Source organism: Sinohyriopsis cumingii, unplaced genomic scaffold, assembly GCF_028554795.1.
Source record: "Sinohyriopsis cumingii isolate HCF-2022 unplaced genomic scaffold, ASM2855479v2 utg001101l, whole genome shotgun sequence".
In the NCBI taxonomy this organism is placed as follows: domain Eukaryota; kingdom Metazoa; phylum Mollusca; class Bivalvia; order Unionida; family Unionidae; genus Sinohyriopsis; species Sinohyriopsis cumingii.
Window position 1 is genome coordinate 550586 of NW_028315960.1, and position 20595 is coordinate 571180.

At 34.8% G+C, this 20595-nt stretch overlaps 1 protein-coding gene across 1 annotated transcript; it reads right to left on the reverse strand.

The window, feature by feature from the left end:
- Positions 1–6564: 6564 nt before the first annotated feature.
- Positions 6565–13786, reverse strand: LOC149772843 (uncharacterized). The gene is made up of 6 exons (XM_089947214.1): positions 13650–13786; positions 10962–11037; positions 8917–9030; positions 8437–8553; positions 8010–8101; positions 6565–6700 (listed from the first exon to the last, which is right to left on the reverse strand). The coding sequence occupies exons 1-5, from the start codon at positions 13689–13691 to the stop codon at positions 8049–8051; spliced, it is 402 nt and encodes a 133-aa protein (XP_089803340.1). The 5' UTR covers positions 13692–13786; the 3' UTR covers positions 6565–6700; positions 8010–8048.
- Positions 13787–20595: the final 6809 nt, after the last annotated feature.

Below are 20595 nucleotides of genomic sequence, written 5' to 3' on the forward strand. Positions count from 1 at the left end.
ACAATGCAAAAAGGAATAAGGAATTAGTCAATGTATTGAAAGATATTGACTTGGCTGGGGTTAATTTCTAATTGGGATGAAGTCAAATATGACAACTTAGATGTTTGTTTACATGCAAATTATTTTTTGGTTGTTGCTATTCAAAGGATAACTCATGTATCCCCAGCGAAGATCACACAAATACAGTCCTGCTAATTACAGACGTCCCATAGCAATATGCTTTAGCATAGTATCACATATCAATATGTTTTAACATATTATCACATAGCAATATATTTAAAAAGTGCATCAGATAGCAATATGCTTTAGCATAGTATCACATATCCATATGTTTTAACATATTATCACATAGTAATATATTTAAAAAGAGCATCAGATAGCGATATGTTTTAACAGAGCTCACATTGCAATATGTTTTAACAGAGTATCACTTAGCAATGTTTTAACATAGTATCACATATCCATATGATTTAACATATTACCACATAGTAATATATTTAAAAAGAGCATCAGTAAGCAATATGTTTTAACAGAGCTCACATTGCAATATGTTTTAACAGAGTACCACTTAGCAATGTTTTAACATAGTATCACATAACAATATATTTTAACAGTGTCACATAGCAACATGTCTTAATATAGTATCACATAGCAACATGTCTTAATATAGTATCACATAGCAATATGTTTAAAAAGAGCATCAGATAGTAATATGTTTTAACAGAGCTCACATAGTAATGTTTTAACAGTGCATTAGATAGCAATATGTTTTAACATAGTATCACATAGCAATATGTTTTAACAGTGCATTAGATAGCAATATGTTTAACAGTGCATCAAATAGCAACATGTTTCATCAGAGCATCAGAACCCTTGCATGACTCTAATTTGTTTCCTGTTTTGTATACTCTTTGTGTACCGTTTTTGTTTGGTTCGGGGTCTCTTGTACATCTTCGAACCCTCTTTTAAACACATTAAGTTTCGGACTTGATAGCTTTTTCATAAAATAATCCAGCCAGTCTAGCATGACCATGGATTTCTCTAGTCACTGTCACAGATATTTAATTTTTCTCTGACTCGACAAAAACATATCGGAGCTAATATTCTTGTGTCTGAAGCATAGATATCACACCAATCAGTTCTTCTACAGATGGTGCAAACTCCTGCCATTCATGCAATTATACTCATTTCTTATTGTCGCTGATAAAGAATTATGATTTTGAAATTGTAATATAGCGGTGATGATCAGAAAGAATAAGTATCGTGGCTCTGGCTGGAATGGTGTGTCAACGAATGTCACGATTGCTCAGCCCCAGTTCGTACGTTGTGGATAAATTAAGGTATTATTACAGGCCATGGCCTGATGTCTAAACATTGCCGCAGGGTAATCTCTTACGCAAGGCTACCGTGACCATAGGGAAGACCCAGGATCTGAGATCGGCACAGGCGTTAGATCGAGACACCTCACACCAATGTGTTACTGCTTAGTCCTTAGATCAGAGGAACCCGCAAGGGAACGGGGGCGTGTTCTAAATCCGTCCCAACGTGGACAGGCAGCGAGAAGGACGTTGTCCGCTAGGTTTGATTGGATCAGGGCAAAGCGACATCCAATCGGAGTTTAGAAAAATGATGTGATAACACTCTCGATCCGATTTATAACTTCTAACTAGCAAGCGAAAATTTAGTCTCGCCTAGGAAGATTGCTGAGCAATATATGGTTACTCCGAGAAAGCCACTCATAATTTGGCGGTAAAACAAAGAGAGAAGATTCTAAGGAAAGACAAAGCTTCGTAAAGGTCAGTAAGTTATTTGCTCAATTTTTGCAGAATAATATGGCATTGTAATTGCAATCATGTCTAGTATGTATGAGTAATTACTAGGATCGTTTCGTACGTAACATTCCTTTGTAATGTTTGATTTACATGCGTATTGAGATATGAGCTTGAGCATTATGTAGAGAATTGTGTAGCTTGTTAGCTTGTGGTCAGAATTAATTATGTCATTCGCTATTTTGTTACTTCGAAGTTGTTGTTGTTCTAGGATTTAACGCCATTTTTCAGCACAAGATAGGCTATACATGGCGGACAGTATAACTGGTGGAGGAAGAACCTTGGAAAACCTAGTGAAGAACCACCAACCCACGAGAAGCTACTGGCAGGCTTTCCCACGTACCCACGCTAGCCGAGCCTTGGACTCGAACCCACGCAGACAGAGGTGAGATGGCAGTGATCCTGAACAATGAGCGCTTTAGACCACTCGGCCACTCGGTGCCCCTTACTTCGAAGTAAACTAATGCATTTATTCATGTGATATGTTAGATTTTACACATGGTTGAATTGTGAATTTCGAAAATGTTTGAGGTGTGTAAGAATATTTAATATGGATATATGGATATATCAGAGCATGGATATTTGAATATTTGTGTACTTTGTAGGAGCTGTAATGTAAGGACATGCGTGTGATTGCTGTGATATTGTTTAGTATAGTGGGATTAGGAAAATATACTGTTGTGACGCAATTTATTGATGTATGTATGACAAGTAATTGATACCGTGCTTTTATTACGACGTTATTTTACAATATAAGAACGTATGAGGATTTCAATGTGAATGAATATGTGACCGTAGAAATTAATTAGCCGTTATATGGTGGTATGCTGCTGTATTGTGAGATGAGAGGGCTAAGAAAAATATTGTACCGTCCTTATATTTTCACGGGGAGCTTTTCGGGGGACAAAGCTTCCCGTTCAGTTGAGTCCCGGGTCTCTGAGAGAGGAGACGGAAGTGAGACTAGCAGTACAGTCGGAGTCGACAATTCTAGTCGGTGGAGAGAGTCGAGGAGGAGGAGGAAAATGAGTTGAGGAGGAGAAAGTGGATAATGAGTAGGAGTAAAGAAAAGAGGAGGTGCAGAAGGAATTTGGAGAAAGTCGAGAGGAAAAAAAGAAGGAATTGGAGGAATAAGAGGGAAGACTACACGGATGAATACAATACAAGGACAGGTGGAAAGTTATCTCACACTACTAATCAAATGATGTAATAGGCTTATCAGAGGGTCGAGCGGAAGGAGAGTATTTGGGAAATTTTAATCATTTGACTATTGAATTCTCATTAAATTGTTATTCGTACAATTGCACGTTTTTGTATATTCCATCATTTAACCGTTGGCATTGCTGACTGGGCGGTCGGAGCTTTACATCTATCTTTCACTAATTTAACTTCCATCCAAACTCTAGCCAGGGTGGGACTTCTATAATTATTTAACACCAACCATAACGCACCTACCACAGTGGCAGCATAATAACCCGTCACGTCACAACGAAGTGTCAATGATGTATTTGTATGTATTAATCAAATTGTAAAATCAGTCAAATTGGCATGTGACGGCGACAAAATCCCCCCCCCCCCCAGCCATCCCAACATCCACGAACTTCTGGAAAGAATTAAACGTTAAGTAAGTATAAATTGACACATATATAGCTTCGTTCGATTGAAAAGAAACCATTCGAATATAACATAGGTGTTCAATGTTGGTTCCTTTTGCGATTCAACTCAGTTGAGATCCTACTACAAGAGTAATCCTCTTTAAAAGTTAAAAATAATACAAGAAAGTTAATTGAAATGTTCAAAAACCCAACATTGATTAGGCTAACAGTGCAAATGAAAGAAACAAAACATACAAAAGCAAAAACCAACGTATGGCCCTGTTTGAATGACATTTTGCCCTGTTGATAGATAGATAGATAGATAGATAACAGATAGATAGATAGATCTATTCCAGTCTTCGTTAAATTTACCCATGTATTAAAGAAAGTCAGCTGTTGGAGAACCAAGCATTTTCAACATATGTTTGAATTATTGTTTGTAAAATAAAATGTTTGTATAGACTATATCCAGAAATGTTCAAAATTTTATATCTTTGGTTCCATAAATTTATTTGTAGGTTCTCTTTCTTTTCTCTAGTTTCCAAACAAGCGTTTTGTTTTGTTCTCGTCAGTTCTTCTTTTACATTTTTGTTATTTTTTCTGTTTTAACATTTTGAGAATGTTGGCAGTCAATGCTGGTGTTGATAAAAGAACTTTTAAAAAGCTAAGACCAATGAAATTCTTTAAATGTATAATTAATAATGGTCATTGCGCCATACACAGTCGATTGACATTATAAAAAACTACCTTGTCATGTATTAAATATCGAAACATACAATATTCTAATTAAAAAGCAAATATTGAGTTTCAACACCCCAAGTTCAACACCCCAAGTTTTGTCAACACCCCAAGTTGACAAAACCTAACCAGAGTGAACAATTTAAATGAAATTACAAGGTTAAATTCCTGTGTCTGTTAAAATTATTGCATTGCTCAACATCACTGTATACTAAATTAGTGAAATAGATGGGATTAATCCCAGCTTAAAACATAGATATAAATATAAGGACAAGAGTCTATTTGTTCGCTAAATTTTGATGGTCTTTATCATATCCCCTTTGCACGACTGGTCTTTGCCACAAGAGAGAGAGAGAGAGAGAGAGAGAGAGAGAGAGAGAGAGAGAGAGAGCCTAGCATACTTTTAGAATTTACCCATGATACATTGGTTTCAGGATTTAAATAATTTTAGGAAGCTGGTTAGGATTCCCTTTTATTTCACTGAACTGAAACAATATTTTTAATCCAGAATATTTCAACTTCATCAAAGCCGTAGATATCAATGTTTATTAAAAAATAAGCACAAACTGACTCCAAATAATCCACTCTTAGATGACTGGAACTCTAGTTCAAAGCTAACAAAGTAATTTGAATATTCTTTCTATAAATTTGGTATAAAATGAAGTTTCGACAAATCAATGTTGTATGAGGGGTCACCATTTTTTAATTAAAACTGGCTCTCATCCTATATTGTCCATTGACTTGAACAATCATCAACTTCCCACATGAACTGATGGCTACTACGATAATTATTTGGGTTTTTTTATAAACAAAACAGAAGAAAAAAGTCGAAACTTTAATTTCGAAGATTCAAAGTTGATAATTCAAAACTGTAGCCTTGTAGGTGGAGATGGGAAATGGATTTCCCTTTTCTTCTTAATTCAGATCGTGAATACGTGATGTAAACAAACAGAAAATGGGAGACCAATTCAGTAAGTACAAACTTAAATTTATCCAGAATTAATTGCTCGTGAATGTTTTTCAACACAACTCAAAGCGAAATTTGAAAATATCTTTTATCCAAAGATATTTAATGCTGCAACAAGAATTGTTATCCTACAAATAATTTGTATTTTCGCCTCCTTTACATGCCCTATATACTCCGTCTTCCTTTACTTAACAACTTTATAATGAAATACCAGTTTAGGAATTTATATATTTTCTTAAATTACATAAAAATATGTAATTCTGTTTTAGTCTTTTGTAACCATTCATGGAATACACTCCAGCCCAGTTAATCTATGCTGTGGTGTTCCACAGGGGTCTGTTCTTGGACCTGTTCTCTTCATTCTATGCACTCAGCCTCTCTCAAATGTCATAGGTCATCATCCAGTGTCTCACCAACTGTACGCTGACGACACCCAAATATACAAATCTAGCCACCCAAATGAAGTTGATGCTGCCATCCAAGGTGCAGACAGGTGCATTTCTGATGTGAAATCATGAATGACATGTAACAAGCTGCAGATGAATGATGATAAAACTGAGGTCATTATGATCATAACACAAAGACTTTCTCAGTTATATCCTTTTCCTCAAACAATAAATATCTGTAACACCAACATTAAATTCACACATTCGGTACGAAACCTGGACAGTACTCTCACAATGCACCAACATGTCATGAACATATGAAAACCTGCATATCTTGAGCTGAGACGCATCAGCTTCATTCGCAAATATCTTTCAGCTCAATTCTGTCTGGTTCATCTCAATATCTACTTCAGAAACTTCAAAAAAGTTCAAAACACAGCTGCTCATACTTAGAGCACCACGATCAGAACATACCTCCCCTCTGATCTATACCCTACACTGGCTATCCATTCGATCAACAATCAAGCACAAAATGTGTTCTCTGGGCTACGTTTCACTCACGGCCGCCAGTTCAACATACCTATCCGACCTCACCCATGTGTATACACCAGCAAGATACTTACGCTCCTCTTCTGACAATCGTATACTCATTATTCCTACTATGAAAACGAAGTCATATGGACAACGTTCTTTAGCATACCAGGGCCCAACAACGTGGAATAAATTGCCCACTGAACTTAGACACAAAGACACAGTAATCCCATTCAAGAGTGCTCTTAAAACTCACTTATTTCCACTGCAAGAACAAACTTAAAGACCTAATAATGTCCCCTATCTTAAATATTTTCAGCATGTTGTTTATGTTTTTTAATTTCATGTTTTTTTTTGTAATAATATCATTATATGTTTTTTATGTTATAGGTGTTGTCTAATGTTGTTAAGCGCTTAGAGCTTCTAAAGATTAGGCGCCATACAAAGTCCTCATTATTATTATTATTATTATTATTATGAAACTTGAGCTTTCTAAGATGAAAAAGCAAAAACATTAAATAATAAGATCATTAAACATCAAACAGTTTTTAATCAGACAATCAAAATAAACAAGTTACAACTAATTTTCACAACAATACCTTAAAATTAATAAGCATTTCAAACGTTTGATAGTCCTTGATAGTGATGAATAAAAACCTGAAAAAGAAAGAAAATTCTATTATTTAATAATTTTCATTCAATATCATGCAAAATGAGATATGGTCAATTAGAAAGAAACCGCCAATATGCGGAGACATTAAAAACTATGGAAAGAATATTACAATTTAGAAGATGACGAAATGTATGCAATCGAGGGAATAAATTTGCTAAAGAATTTGCGCCACTTCAAAGGCTACTAACACATTTTTCTTTAAAATAATAATGTTTTTAAATAATTGCGGAGTTTTCATGATGCAATGGCCTATCACTAAAATATGTACTGGAATTTTTCGACTTTTTATGTTTGTAATTCTTGTCTTTGTTCAAGCATTTGATTTTGGGAGTAAAATGTTCAGTTGTTGCCCATTTATAATTTCATTTCATTTCAATCGTCCCAGGCTTAATTGAGATAGTGTGTGTAACCAAAATCAGCAACAAACTTGCTGGTCGTATAAGAACTATTCCACTGGCCTTTCATAGCAATTTTTTTTATCATGGAAGGAAACTCAAATTAATGTAAATTATACCCTACTGTGCTTAAATCCCTTTATTCTTGTTTGCTCTGTTTGTGCTTATCTCCCTTAGATATTGTTTCCACGGACGTAGAAGACATTTTCAAAAGGAAATCACGATGACGTTTTCGATAACATTTCAGATCTTAATGTAAATTCTCCTGTGACATAATAACAAGAAAAAATTCAGAAGAAATATATACAAATTATTCAGAGCTGTTCGAGGACAGCAGAACAAGGGACCATTAACAGCAGTATCTCGTTATCTCCTTGTGTTAATTTGTATTAAATCATACCGTTCTGATTTAGCCAAAAAATACCTTAAACTTCTTAACTCAAGAATCTTTTAAACATACACAGACACCAGACTCTAGATGTCATTTACATCAGTATACAATAAAAAAAATATACTAATGGTGCTAAAATCATGCAAGTTAAAACTAACGATTTTCATTTTCATGTCTCTAGCTGAGACTTTTTAAAATGCAAAAAACAAGTTTTCCATAGAATTTTGGCCATCTTTAGGTGGGCTTTACTTGGACTCTTGCCGAAATGCTAAGTTCACTGTTTCAGATATTGCGAAGTGTACACACCCAACAGCTAACCGCTCCGGTGGCCCTATTGGTTAGAGCGTTCGCATCGGATCAGGAGGACGTGGGTTCGATCCCCAGCCAATATCTGCCAATACAAATAGTTCCATCGTTGCTACAGCAATGCAAATGTTTCATTATCTGCCAATATAAAATCTTTAAAATCAAATTCAAAGTCAGTCTAGTGAAGATTAATGCACTAACCTTTAATTGTTTTGGAGGGGAGGAGGGGGCAACAGATGCTTAAATATCAACTGTGGCCATTCCTTCTTTCTTCTCTTTACGAGCTGCCGCATCTACCGATATAAGAAACTCATTATAATCTATCAAACTTGATCGTGCTGGAATCTAGTAATTATGGATACTTTTATTGAAGCAACATGTAATCGTTAGAGGTAATTCCTCAGGAATGTTTTTATATATCGTGTAAATCCGGTTCCAGTTATTTAATGTGAGAATAAAATGATAAAATCATATGTCAGTTAAAAATGATGAATTAGGATGAACTGTCAAGAATTATTTTGTATCAGTCTGTTGTGTAGGAGTATTATCTTTGAATAGGACTTTAAATAAACTCAATTACACCTGTAACAAAACCTATTGGTTTTATATGAAGATATGTTTCACTTACCAATCTCATCGATAGTGGCTCCTCGAGCCATCAGCTCATCTGCGATCACGTCGTTTTCGATCGCACTCAGCGCTTTTATTTTCTTTATCTCGTACCCCACAAATTCGTCAACCACTTCTGCAACGCACAAAAATAATGTTGGCGCCAGTCTTTTCATTTTTACATAAGTTTCACAATTCAAGATCTGGAGAAATGTTTCCTTAATTTAATAATGTATAGGACATGAAATTTAATAAGATATGAAAATGTATAATAAATATTTGTTTAAACTGAACCTTAAAAGTATCAAGTAGGTAAATTATATTAAAAGATTGTCTCTATCATAAACCTACATATTACGATTACTTCAACCCAATATTAAATAAAAAAAATTAATTATGTATTAAGCAATCATCAGTCATTGGAACCACGTTTGCCTTTCTCCTCATTTTCTTTTTTAGTTTGGTGGCTGCTGAACATATGAACCATTTAATTACTCACGATTGAGGGCATCTGGGGTCCTGTTGTCATCTCTCTCCGGGCCACCCTCAGATGCTAAAGAGGTAGAAGTCACTGTGGGTTGATTATCTGCTGCCTGTAATTTCGCAGATGCAGCTGTTCAGAAAAGAAAAAAAAAGTATTATACCTTATTTTGTGACCCTGTATTATGCCCAGATCAGCTTAACACAAATATCAGTCTACCTAAAACTGTATGTTTCAATCCACATTAAGTACAAACATGATAATTCAAACAACAGTCCATCACTCGATTATCTGACCTCAATCAAAGAATTATTAATACCCTGTTTACAACCTGTTCTTCTCTACATGTGAAAACAACAAAAAAAACTGCTATCAAAAAGAGCACAACTTTAAGATACAAATTCAGATAGAGAAAGGTTTATTTAGGCAGCAGGGGAATATAGAGCTAGGGGTCAGGGCCAGAAGCAGAACTCCAATTACATACTAAGCTTTAGTTACAATTATTTGGACACCGATTATCCATATTACTAGCATTTGATTTCATGGATTACTGTCATATTCCACATTACCATTACTAAGAAATGTTTGCATACCGCTCCGATGGCCTAGTGGGTAGAACGTCCGCCTCGCATTCGGGAGATCGCTGGTTCTAACCCCGGCCGAGTCATGACAAAAACTTATAAAAATGTACTAACAGCTGCCTCGATATTAGTGTTAGAACTGGTAGGCCTGGTGTCAATTTAGTGTGACCGGGTGGGACATGATGCTACATGTCTGCAGCATGATGCCCCAGTGCTAGACATCACTATAACCTGCCACACTGCAGACATCGTAGTCATATGACTAAAAAATTGTTCAAGCTACATTAAAAATCCAAATCACACACACACACACACACACACACACATTAATAAAGCATGCAGAAAAAATGTATGTCTTCTGTTGGATCTGGAAAATCTACCTTACTGCCTTAAGAAGTGTAATATCCAAAAATGTCAAATGTAAATAAATTGTTTTCGTACATAGCATAATTATTTATGAACCATTGAAATGTGTGAATGTTCATGTTTGTTCTGAGGTTCAGCTTTAGATTTTCCGATTTTTGCACAGGATTTAAAGGTTGAGGACATGTTATTTTCCTGATTCTCCCAACTGAGAATCCTTGTTAAAAAATACAATTGTATATGAACCAGATGGTTTATAGAATATTTAGGTTTTGTAATGTTGATATGTAAATGATGACGGATGGTTTGGGTTTGAGAAACTGCACAGACCTTTTACGGAAGTGCATAGAAGATTGCTAGCTATGTTTGATCACGTCTAAACTTTAGAGGCAAATTACATTAAAGCATACTAGCTGCTATGATCGCGCAAGCACACACACAGATACTCTCATATATTTGAATAGGGAATATTTTTAAGTCCCCATTGAGAAGAAATTATTGTCGACATTTGTAAACATTTGTGTGTGTACTTAAAGGACATAAACTTTTGATGTGCGTGATGCTGTTTCCAGAATCTTTCTCTAGTACATGAAAGCAGTAATTTTCCATCAGCTGTCTACGTTTGACAACTCGTTTTTTTTTCTTCTTCTTCTTATGCTAATGAATCATATATGACATCCAAGTACACTTGCAAGGGAATGTGAATTTATGTACGTCCTGAGACTTGTACAACAACTTTGCCATGTTTGTTCGTCGCGTTTCGTGGTTCTGAATAACACCTGTGCTGAATAATTCTTGCAGTTAGAACGTGTTGATGCCGTGTCTTGTTGCTATACTATGATTCTGAGGATCAACACAGGGCGACTGCTCTAAGAATATCACTAACCAAGTATGAATTGTTAATTTAATTGTAACTTGGACCACTGAGTAGTTATTATGAGTCAAGCATTCATTTGACGTTACTTATATAAAAATGGGAAGAGTTTATGGGATATACATAGAAATAATTGTATGCAAGTCTTGAGTTTTCAAGAACACTGTTAGACATCAAATCAGTATTTTCATAAAACCCTGCTATAATTTTCACCATACTACAAAATAATACTACAGTGTACTCACCAACGTCATTTGTTCCTTGAGGAACAACCTTTCTCTTATTGAGCCTTCTGCACAGTCTGGCTCTAAACTCACCACACTGCAAATATACCATGATCAAAGAACGTTGTCAAAACATTTTAACATTAAAAGCTTTATCCATAAATATTATTACGATGTTATATGCACCATATAAACTTCTAAATATGTAAAGATATTAATAAATGCAGAGAGCTTAATCGCCTTTATTTCATGCCATCACATTCATGCTTTCCTATTCTGTCTTGATTCACGAAACCGAATTAAATCAATGTCAATCAGTCCAACAAATAGTTAATACTCCTGGCAATCGTATTACTCTTTTGTATGTATAAAACTAATATTTGTTGAGTACATATATCTCAAACTATAGTTAACGTTATAAAGTGTCTTGCTGATCTTAAAATATGTTACATAAATTAATTCATATCATATCAACGTTGTTATATAACATCTCTACATTGTTTGAGTAGATATAAGGAAATATTTCTTTAGCGCTGTGTTTTAGTGCAACTGAAGGATGCATAACAGTACTAATAAAAATAAGTTGTGATATGTTTACAATAATTTTAGAGCAAAGGTTATTTTACATAAATTTGTGAGGAAGGCGTACTGTACAAATACGACAGATCGGTCCAGGAAACTTCACAGCGTAACATCATTAAACCATACATTTTCATAATTTTGTGTTTAATTCGAAGATTTTTGGTTCAAGTTTTGTTTATTTCTTAAACCATATGTGATTTGTATGCTGGCAAGCTTGCAGTCTATTTCGGTAAAAGACTCGACACCAAATTTTGACTATCACTTAATTTCGGCTTTCAATCGACACTAATTAATTTCTGATTTTCCCCTCGTATGCACACATGATTGTGACTCTGATGACAGCTTTAATCGCTTTTACCCTACTAATATTCTTTTATTTTATGTTTGATTTTTTTATTTTGATTTTAGAGTTTTTGTTATGCAGCCGTCAATCACGATTGTAAGTAATTAAGAGGAGTTATTTTTTTCTTTAAAAAGTAGCGATTGTCTTTGAGTGTAACAGGCATAACAAATATGTAAGATCAATCATTGACAATTTGAAACAGTGAGGTGGAAAGCTGATTATAAACACTTAATACTTAAAATCTAATTTGCATTGTTTGGGGGGGGGGGGGAAGAGAAGAAAGAATTAAATAGCCCTTAATATAGAAATACCGGTCTAAATACTATACATAAGGGATGATAAACTTCCTATATATATATATAAAGTACGTAGTACGTAGTTCCAAAGTGATATCGCCACCTGCAATATCGTTTTTCTCCCTCGGAAATCTTGCAATATATATATATATATATATATATATATATATATATATATATATATATATATATATATATAATTATTATTATTATTATTATTAAAACCTCCGTTTCTTCAGTGGTTAGAGCGTCCGCCCCGGATGCGGGAGGTCGTGGGTTAGACCTCCAGCAGAGTCATACCAAACACTTACATATGAAAAAAATGGTACAAACAGCTACCTCGCTAAGCGCTCAGCATTAAGAGGTTAGTATTAGGAATGGTCGGCCTGGTGTCAGGATAATGTGACTGGGTGGGACATCATGCTACATATCTGCGACATTATACTATTATTAAAAGGAAAAGGGCTTGTCACAGACTAGACAAAACCAGCTTCTGAAAGTGCTGTGGATGAATATATAACCTTCGTTGTCTTCAATAAAATATCTTATTTGATTTGTAAGTTGTGAAGTGTACGATACCCGGTAAGCTGTACATAGTATTTTACAAAATCAGTATGTTATGTCGAATGTACAAGAAATCTAATAAATTGAAATGAAGCCCATCTGCAAAGTTTGCCGAGATAGGTCAAGTGATAAAGTTAAGAATATATGTTTACAAAGGGTGTAAACGGTGTGTGTGTGTGATAGCATGAAATTCTATCCCTCCCATATCTACCACAAATACTTTATGAAACATTTTTTATATTCTATCTCCCCTGCTACTATCTTAGAATGATTTTCTAGCTGTAATGTACAGTATATTTATAACTTGTTTCATATAGCGTACCTTTCTTTTAAACATATCTTTAAAAATTAATGATTGATTTTAGATGTCATATAATTATTACATTTCTTCCATAATGTAAATGACAACGTCAGTATAAATCGGATATATTATTTTATAATGTGAAAGACATTTCTTTGTTTATTTGGTAGTCTACAAGAGTTATATGACACACTATTTCATTTAAAACATAGGTATCAAATTTCAAAATATTTTCATTTCTCTTCTAACCAATATATACTATAAGATACGACTGTTGTACCATCAATCCTACTCCAAACAACCTCATCCCTTCCCCGACCCCTTTTAAGAATGAGTCGTCCTTTGCCCTCGGGCCCTTGCATTGGTTTGGATTCACTTCATTTTGTTTATTGTAAATCATAATTCTAGCTTTAATTTTCTACTTAATGACTTTTAAGATAATGCAACCATAAGCATATTTTTGTTACAACTCTAATGTTAATCACGTCATCACTCACGGATAATCGTATGACGTTATTATATCGTCTGAATTTTTACGAATAAATTTCAGCATCTTTTGTGTCCACCAATCAAACGCGATAGTAATACAAACAGTTATGTTTAAAACATATTTTGATACTAACCGATTTTCGAAAACTCCTCGAACAACCTCCGAAGCAACCCATATTCGGTCAAAAGATAGATGAATTTGGGAGATACTGATTCCAATGCGACGACGTGATTCTACCCAAGGAATTATGGGAACGTTATTGTACTTTGTGCGTTGCCATTGGACAACAATCGGATTCGTCACAGGTAACTTCTGTCATGCCAGATATATACGGGCCACATTTGGGGGAGCCCTATAGATAGTATATACCTCTGAGAGTGGGAGGTGTAACGTTGTTTCCATTTGCAACATGCACAATGTAGAGAATGTTGCCATAGATCTAAGTTACATTCATGTAATGTGGCTGACATTTTTTAGGATATTGTACTTGTGGAAATTGTACATGATCTAAGCACACAGCAAACAATAATGGCTTCTCCCGTGTATTCAACAGCCTGAATTAGCCTAAACTATCTTTATCAGTGATTAAAATAGGGGGAAAAAAATTCACAGACCAGACAAAACCAGCTTTTGAACTCATATTTTTACAATTTACCTTTGATGTCCAAAAAGTGAAAATGACGAAGCCGACCTTTTTTTTTAATTGGTGCACATCTTAAGTAAGGCCAAGCTGCGTACCGTATAACCCAAATTATACCCATCAATCATACAACAATATAAAGGGAATTAAAAGTTCTTTTAACAGTATCTAAGATAGACATGGCGTTTTAAAACAGCCAGGAGAAATAGTGAGGAAAACCTGGAAATTATTTTTTTGAAAAATCTAACCTCATGCAAAATACGAAACTGTAGAACGCCAGCTTAAAACATATAAGAAAATTGGTACAAATTTTTTATTATTTTCTTGTGATCATGTGTGATGTTCTCACCAAAACTGTACATTAATATTGTCGTCATGTATGAAAATAAGCTAATAATGCTTATTTTGCCTTTGCTTACAAAATTTTCGTGTGGCAGTATTGTGTACAATGACCGTAATTATGGGGCGGTTATAACACAGTAGTGAAGTATATTTAAATTTAAAGCTGTTGTATTATCGGAAAGAAAAGAAATAGTGAACAAATAAATGTTTCTTTCATCCATTTGTAAAGAATTAAGGTAATGCATGAACTGGTCCATCCCTGTTCAAACTATGACATTTATTAGTGACATCTCAAGAAAAACTGGCAGTTTGTGTTCCTAACTCTCAACATAACATTTTTTCAGATGTCGAAAAAATACGTAACCTGGAATCTACATGGCGTATCGATCGTTTCCCACAATGATCTGATTTAAAGCGGAAATTAAATTATTATAAGTAAAAGAACACTATATAAACATAAATAAGTTCAGCGTCTTTATTTACTTATTCGCCGATCGTTAACTCTAACACCATAGCACTCCAGCATAAGTACTTAAGTTACTGCTACAAGTATTTTACAATTTGTTTTCAGTTCAGCATTCTTGTCTAGTTTTATAGTACTGTATAAATGTTCAAAGGGAACTAAATCCATGTATCTGACATCTCAATCTAACATTTCAGATCATCTACCCAGACAGAGATAATATGTTTAACATGCCATAACCAGTCTTTACAGAACTTTCAAAACTTTACACACACACACACACAATAGTTACACGTCGAAGTGGAGCCTCACACAAAACAAACACAAATACACTGCCTTTCTTATAAACTTATAAGCAAAATAAATCATGAATTATAATCAGTGAATCATTATGAACGATTTAAGGGGGAGCTACATCTATACTGAGTGACACTCAACTGAAATAAAAAAATATATATATAATAAAGCGTCATTTATATACATAAAAATTTACATGGCAGTAGTCCCGATCCATCCACCCTGTTTAAAATGTTAAAGTTCATCATTGCAAAAAGCAAGAAAATCAAATTAAGGAACAGAAATAAAGATACATGAAATTCAATAGTCAATGTAATTCCCCTGTCAATGCATTCAAATTGCTTTAGCATTTCTACTCCTCGTTCTTTTCGGTTGGTTTGGTTTTCGAGCAATGCTCTTTGCACTTTCTGAAACAGAAAAGTTGCCATTTTTTGAAATTATTTCCGTTTTGTCCTGCCTTTCGCGTTTCGAATTCTTAAGGAATTTCTGGCAAATTTTCTTACGTTTCTCCTCAGTTTTGAAACGCCATGTTACGCTGTTGATATTTTATCCATTGTTTTGTTCTCACGTTCTGCCAATTGTGGTTTTCAGCATTCCCATGTGGATGTTATTTGGGCTGAAAAGTATCCTTATACTGGCGAACGGCGATATCGCTGATACGCGTATCAACACTTGATCAGATCCAGGATATTTGTCGGCTGTATTCTGGATCTTCTTTCAAATAGGTGTAATATCTGAGGGTCGAGGATCATGTTACCCTTAACTCGTCGTTTTACACAGACTTCCACGCGTAGTTTGTGGTGGTGTGCGGTGAATACATTGACCGCCATCGGGTCTGCAGGGTTAGGAGATTCTCGGGGTATCCTTCAGCCAGCCGGGAGAAGCCGACTACACGAAATTATTTCTCGACCATACACAGAGAAAACTGGTTCGGGAACATTCCACATTATTGACTGGATACTAGGGTTAACATCATCATACATGTTCATCTTGCCATTGTGTAACACAATTCCATATCATATCGAGATATGAATACTTGTGTATGAATTTAAGGAATGCTCTAATACCACAAAAAATCTAAAACAACTTTTATGGATTTATCTCGTATTGATTGAGGTCAACTGATGTATTTTGTTCTCATTTTCCAGCACAAGATAAGGCAATACATGGCGGCAAATATAAGTGGCGGAGGAAGAACCCGGGTAAGAACCACCAACTCACGGGAAGTTATGTCATGCTTTTACAAATAACGATATTGGCCAAGCACAAGACGAACCCATGGAGAGAGGAGTGAGATGACGGTGATCGGTAAAGGCGAGCTCTTTTGACCACTTGACCAAAATAGGAAACCCAGGTCAGCTGGAGCAAGATAAATGTGCATTTTGTGAGGTTCTTTGTTATGCTATATGTTTATCTACGGGTGAATTCCTTGTTAAACGTTAGTCAATTTATACTGTGTACTTTTCAACTCAAGCTAAATATAATGATGATTAGTATACAAAAATTGTTACAATTTAGATGTTGTTTACAAAATAAAGTTCTGTTTTGATTTTTTTTTCTTTTCTTACACAGGATCATGCTTGAACTAATTCGATGTAAAAGCAAGTATTGCGTTTGATAAAGTTGCATTAGCTGCCATATAAAAACTCTGCCTTTATTAATGTAGTTATAGAGGCAATTAATTCCATTCAAGTTCCTATCAAACTGAGGTAATTGTGCCACAAAATATGAAGTAAATGTTTCATCCTGATGATAAATATTTTCATCTTGAAGTTTTGGTTACCACCTTCCATAACTTATGAAGCTTTTGCCAATGTAATGTTAAATCTCAAATCCTGAGGAAGAACGAAAGGATACCACGGACAATGGTCTGTTACTATTATGAAATCAAATGTTAAACCTATTTACTTATACTGCAAACATAATAGTTTCATCACCATTATTTTCTTCATTTCTGATCTTAAAGTTACCAATTTATCATTCATGCTACCATGCTCTATTTTGTTTCTTATGGACGCTTACAACTGTAAGTCTTTGTAAGTGAAAGAGGTGCTACAATAATTCAGCTTCAAAAGACTCCCTTCTTTAATTAGTGGTTACCTTTGTCCAGCATTCATCCCAAAATATTAACAACTGCATTATTAGCATCTCATCATTTAACCATTACATCAATCAATATGAAAAAGAACCCCCAACAGTATCATCAAAATATGACATAACTTAAAGTATTTCTACACAGAAATTTTGTTCAGGTTTAATACTATAACAGTACCTGCAATAAAATGTTGTGATGGTTTAAAATGTTTCTTGCATGTGAGCAGTTATGTCTTTAACATCCACTGCTATCCGTGCTATTTAATACAATACAAATCCTTGTATATCCCAGAATCTGAGCACTGTATCTTCTTCATATTCAGCAAGATCCACTTCATGTGCAGATAGTTGGGATGGTGCATGACATGAAACCCATGCCTATCCCCCCCCCCACTTTACTAGTTGCAATGAATTATGCATTATATATATATATATATATATATATATATATATATATATATATATATATATATATATATATATATATAGTCCCCATGTTTTGACTTACAGCAAGGTCTTCCTCAGATGATAATAGACCACACACGCACGCACACACAGTGATAAGTATAGAAAGAATATTTACATTTTTAGCACAAACAAAACTATCCAGCAAAATATGAATCTATATATATAACAAATAACAAAACAACACAGAATAATATAAAATGAAGCCATATGTCTAGAAAAGGAGCTATTATGTGCAAATAAGGCAAATGTTGATACAGACTAGCAGTACTATCTCGAAGACAACATACAAGTTTTTATTAACTTCTGAGAGGTGACAGCTAGTATCATTACAATCCATAATAGACAAATCAAGTCCTTTCCATAGATCTGATCATGTTATCATTCACTTTTGTTTTTGTTGTCATCTATCTTTTTTGCTTCAATTTCACTGAGTATTTGCAATAGTCTTATTATGAAAGTTATTACTACATGTACTGGACATTATCATTCTAATCTCTTGATCATTTTTTTTGATTTTGTTAAGTCTTTACGTAAATGTTCTAACTATGAATGCAACGTTTTCCTATATTTTTCCCTCCCTGTCTGTTGATAAAACATCTACATATGAGCTTATGCTTTGTTAAATTGGTTGCAAGTAATGCTGACTGTTTGGTATTTATTCTGATCTTCCTTTTATTGTCTGCAATCCTTGCATGACATTAGATAAAGTATAAAATTTGTTTAAACATTCTTATCACTGTGCTTTTGCAACTCTTGAATTTTTCTTTGCTCTTTCAAAACCACTTTGCTCAATAGCAGATATTTTGTACCTGTTTTCTCCGTGGTTTTATATCTTGTAAGTTGCACGACTTTAAAGCATTATGTCTTATTAAGGTTTCATTACAAAATTCTTACTACCTGCATTTGCTGCATTCACAGGATCAAACATATGTGCAATACAGTAATTATTCAAGTTTAAGTCATTGTGTACGGATCTGATATTTTGTCTTTTTCTCTGCTGAACTCAAACTAAACTCAGTAACACCTTTTTGAGATGCCTTGCTCATTTAGATCCACATACTGTTTAACTTTATCCAACCTCCATTCAACTGATGAGCCTGCATAAATGAGAAAAAATGTGTTTTCTTAATAGCACCGTAAAGAATAGTCTTTCAATAAAATGAGTTACCTGTTACAAATAAAGTATTAGCATTTGTCTTGTACTTTTAATGATTTTTTATTATTATTATTTCTTACTTAAAACTACACCGCTCTGTTGGCCTAATGGTCAGAGCATCTGCCTTGGAGCAGTTCATGGGTTTGAACCCTGGTTGAGTCGTTCTAAAGTCTTATAAAAATGGTACTAACAGCTGCCTTGCTTTGTGTTCAGCAATAAGATGTAAGTATTAGGACCCAACATTTCCAACATTCACATTTATCTGATGATGTAATTTGGTGAAAAAATGTGTAGTGATTATGCCAAAAACATAATGGTTGCCATGTATGCAACTGTAAACATACCAGACTGGATGATAACATACAAGATTAGCTGTAGATATACCACACTGGCTGGTAACATACAAATCCAACTATACACATGCCAGTCTGGATGGTAACATACAAGATCAACTGTAAACATACCAGAATGGATGGTAACATACAAGTCCAACTGTAGACATACCAGACTGGATGGTAACATACAACTCCAACTGTTGACATACCAGACTGGATGGTAACATACAAATCCAACTGTAAACATACCAGAATGGATGGTAACATACAAATCCAACTGTAGACATACCAGACTGGATGGTAACATACAAATCCAACTATTGACATACCAGACTGGATGGTAACATACAAATCCAACTGTAGACATACCAGACTGGATGGTAACATACAAGTCCACCTGTTAACATACCAGGCTGGATGGTAACATACAAGTCCACCTGTTGACATACCAGAATATATGGTAACATACAAGGTCAACTGTAAACATGCCAGACTGGATGGTAACATAAAGATCCACTGTAAACATACCAGACTGGATGGTAATGTGCAAGATCCACTGTAGACATACCAGACTGGATGGTAATGTGCAAGATCCACTGTAAACATACCAGGCTGGATGGTAACATAAAGATCCACTGTAAACATACCAGACTGGATGGTAACATAAAGATCCACTGTAAACATACCAGACTGGATGGTAATGTGCAAGATCCACTGTAGACATACCAGACTGGATGGTAATGTGCAAGATCCACTGTAGACATACCAGACTGGATGGTAATGTGTAAGATCCACTGTAGACACACCAGACTGGATGGTAATGTGCAAGATCTACTGTAAACATATCAGACTGGATGGTAACATAAAGATCCACTGTAAACATACCAGACTGGATGGTAATGTGCAAGATCCACTGAAGACATACCAGACTGGATGGTAATGTGCAAGATCCACTGTAGACATACCAGACTGGATGGTAATGTGCAAGATCCACTGTAAACATACCAGACTGGATGGTAACATAAAGATCCACTGTAAACATACTAGACTGGATGGTAATGTGCAAGATCCACTGTAAACATACCAGACTGGATGGTAATGTGCAAGATCCACTGTAAACATACCAGACTGGATGGTAACATAAAGATCCATTGTAAACATACCAGACTGGATGGTAATGTGCAAGATCCACTGTAGACATACCAGAATGGATGGTAATGTGCAAGATCCACTGTAAACATACCAGACTGCATTCAAACAAAATATCAAACGACTATACAATTA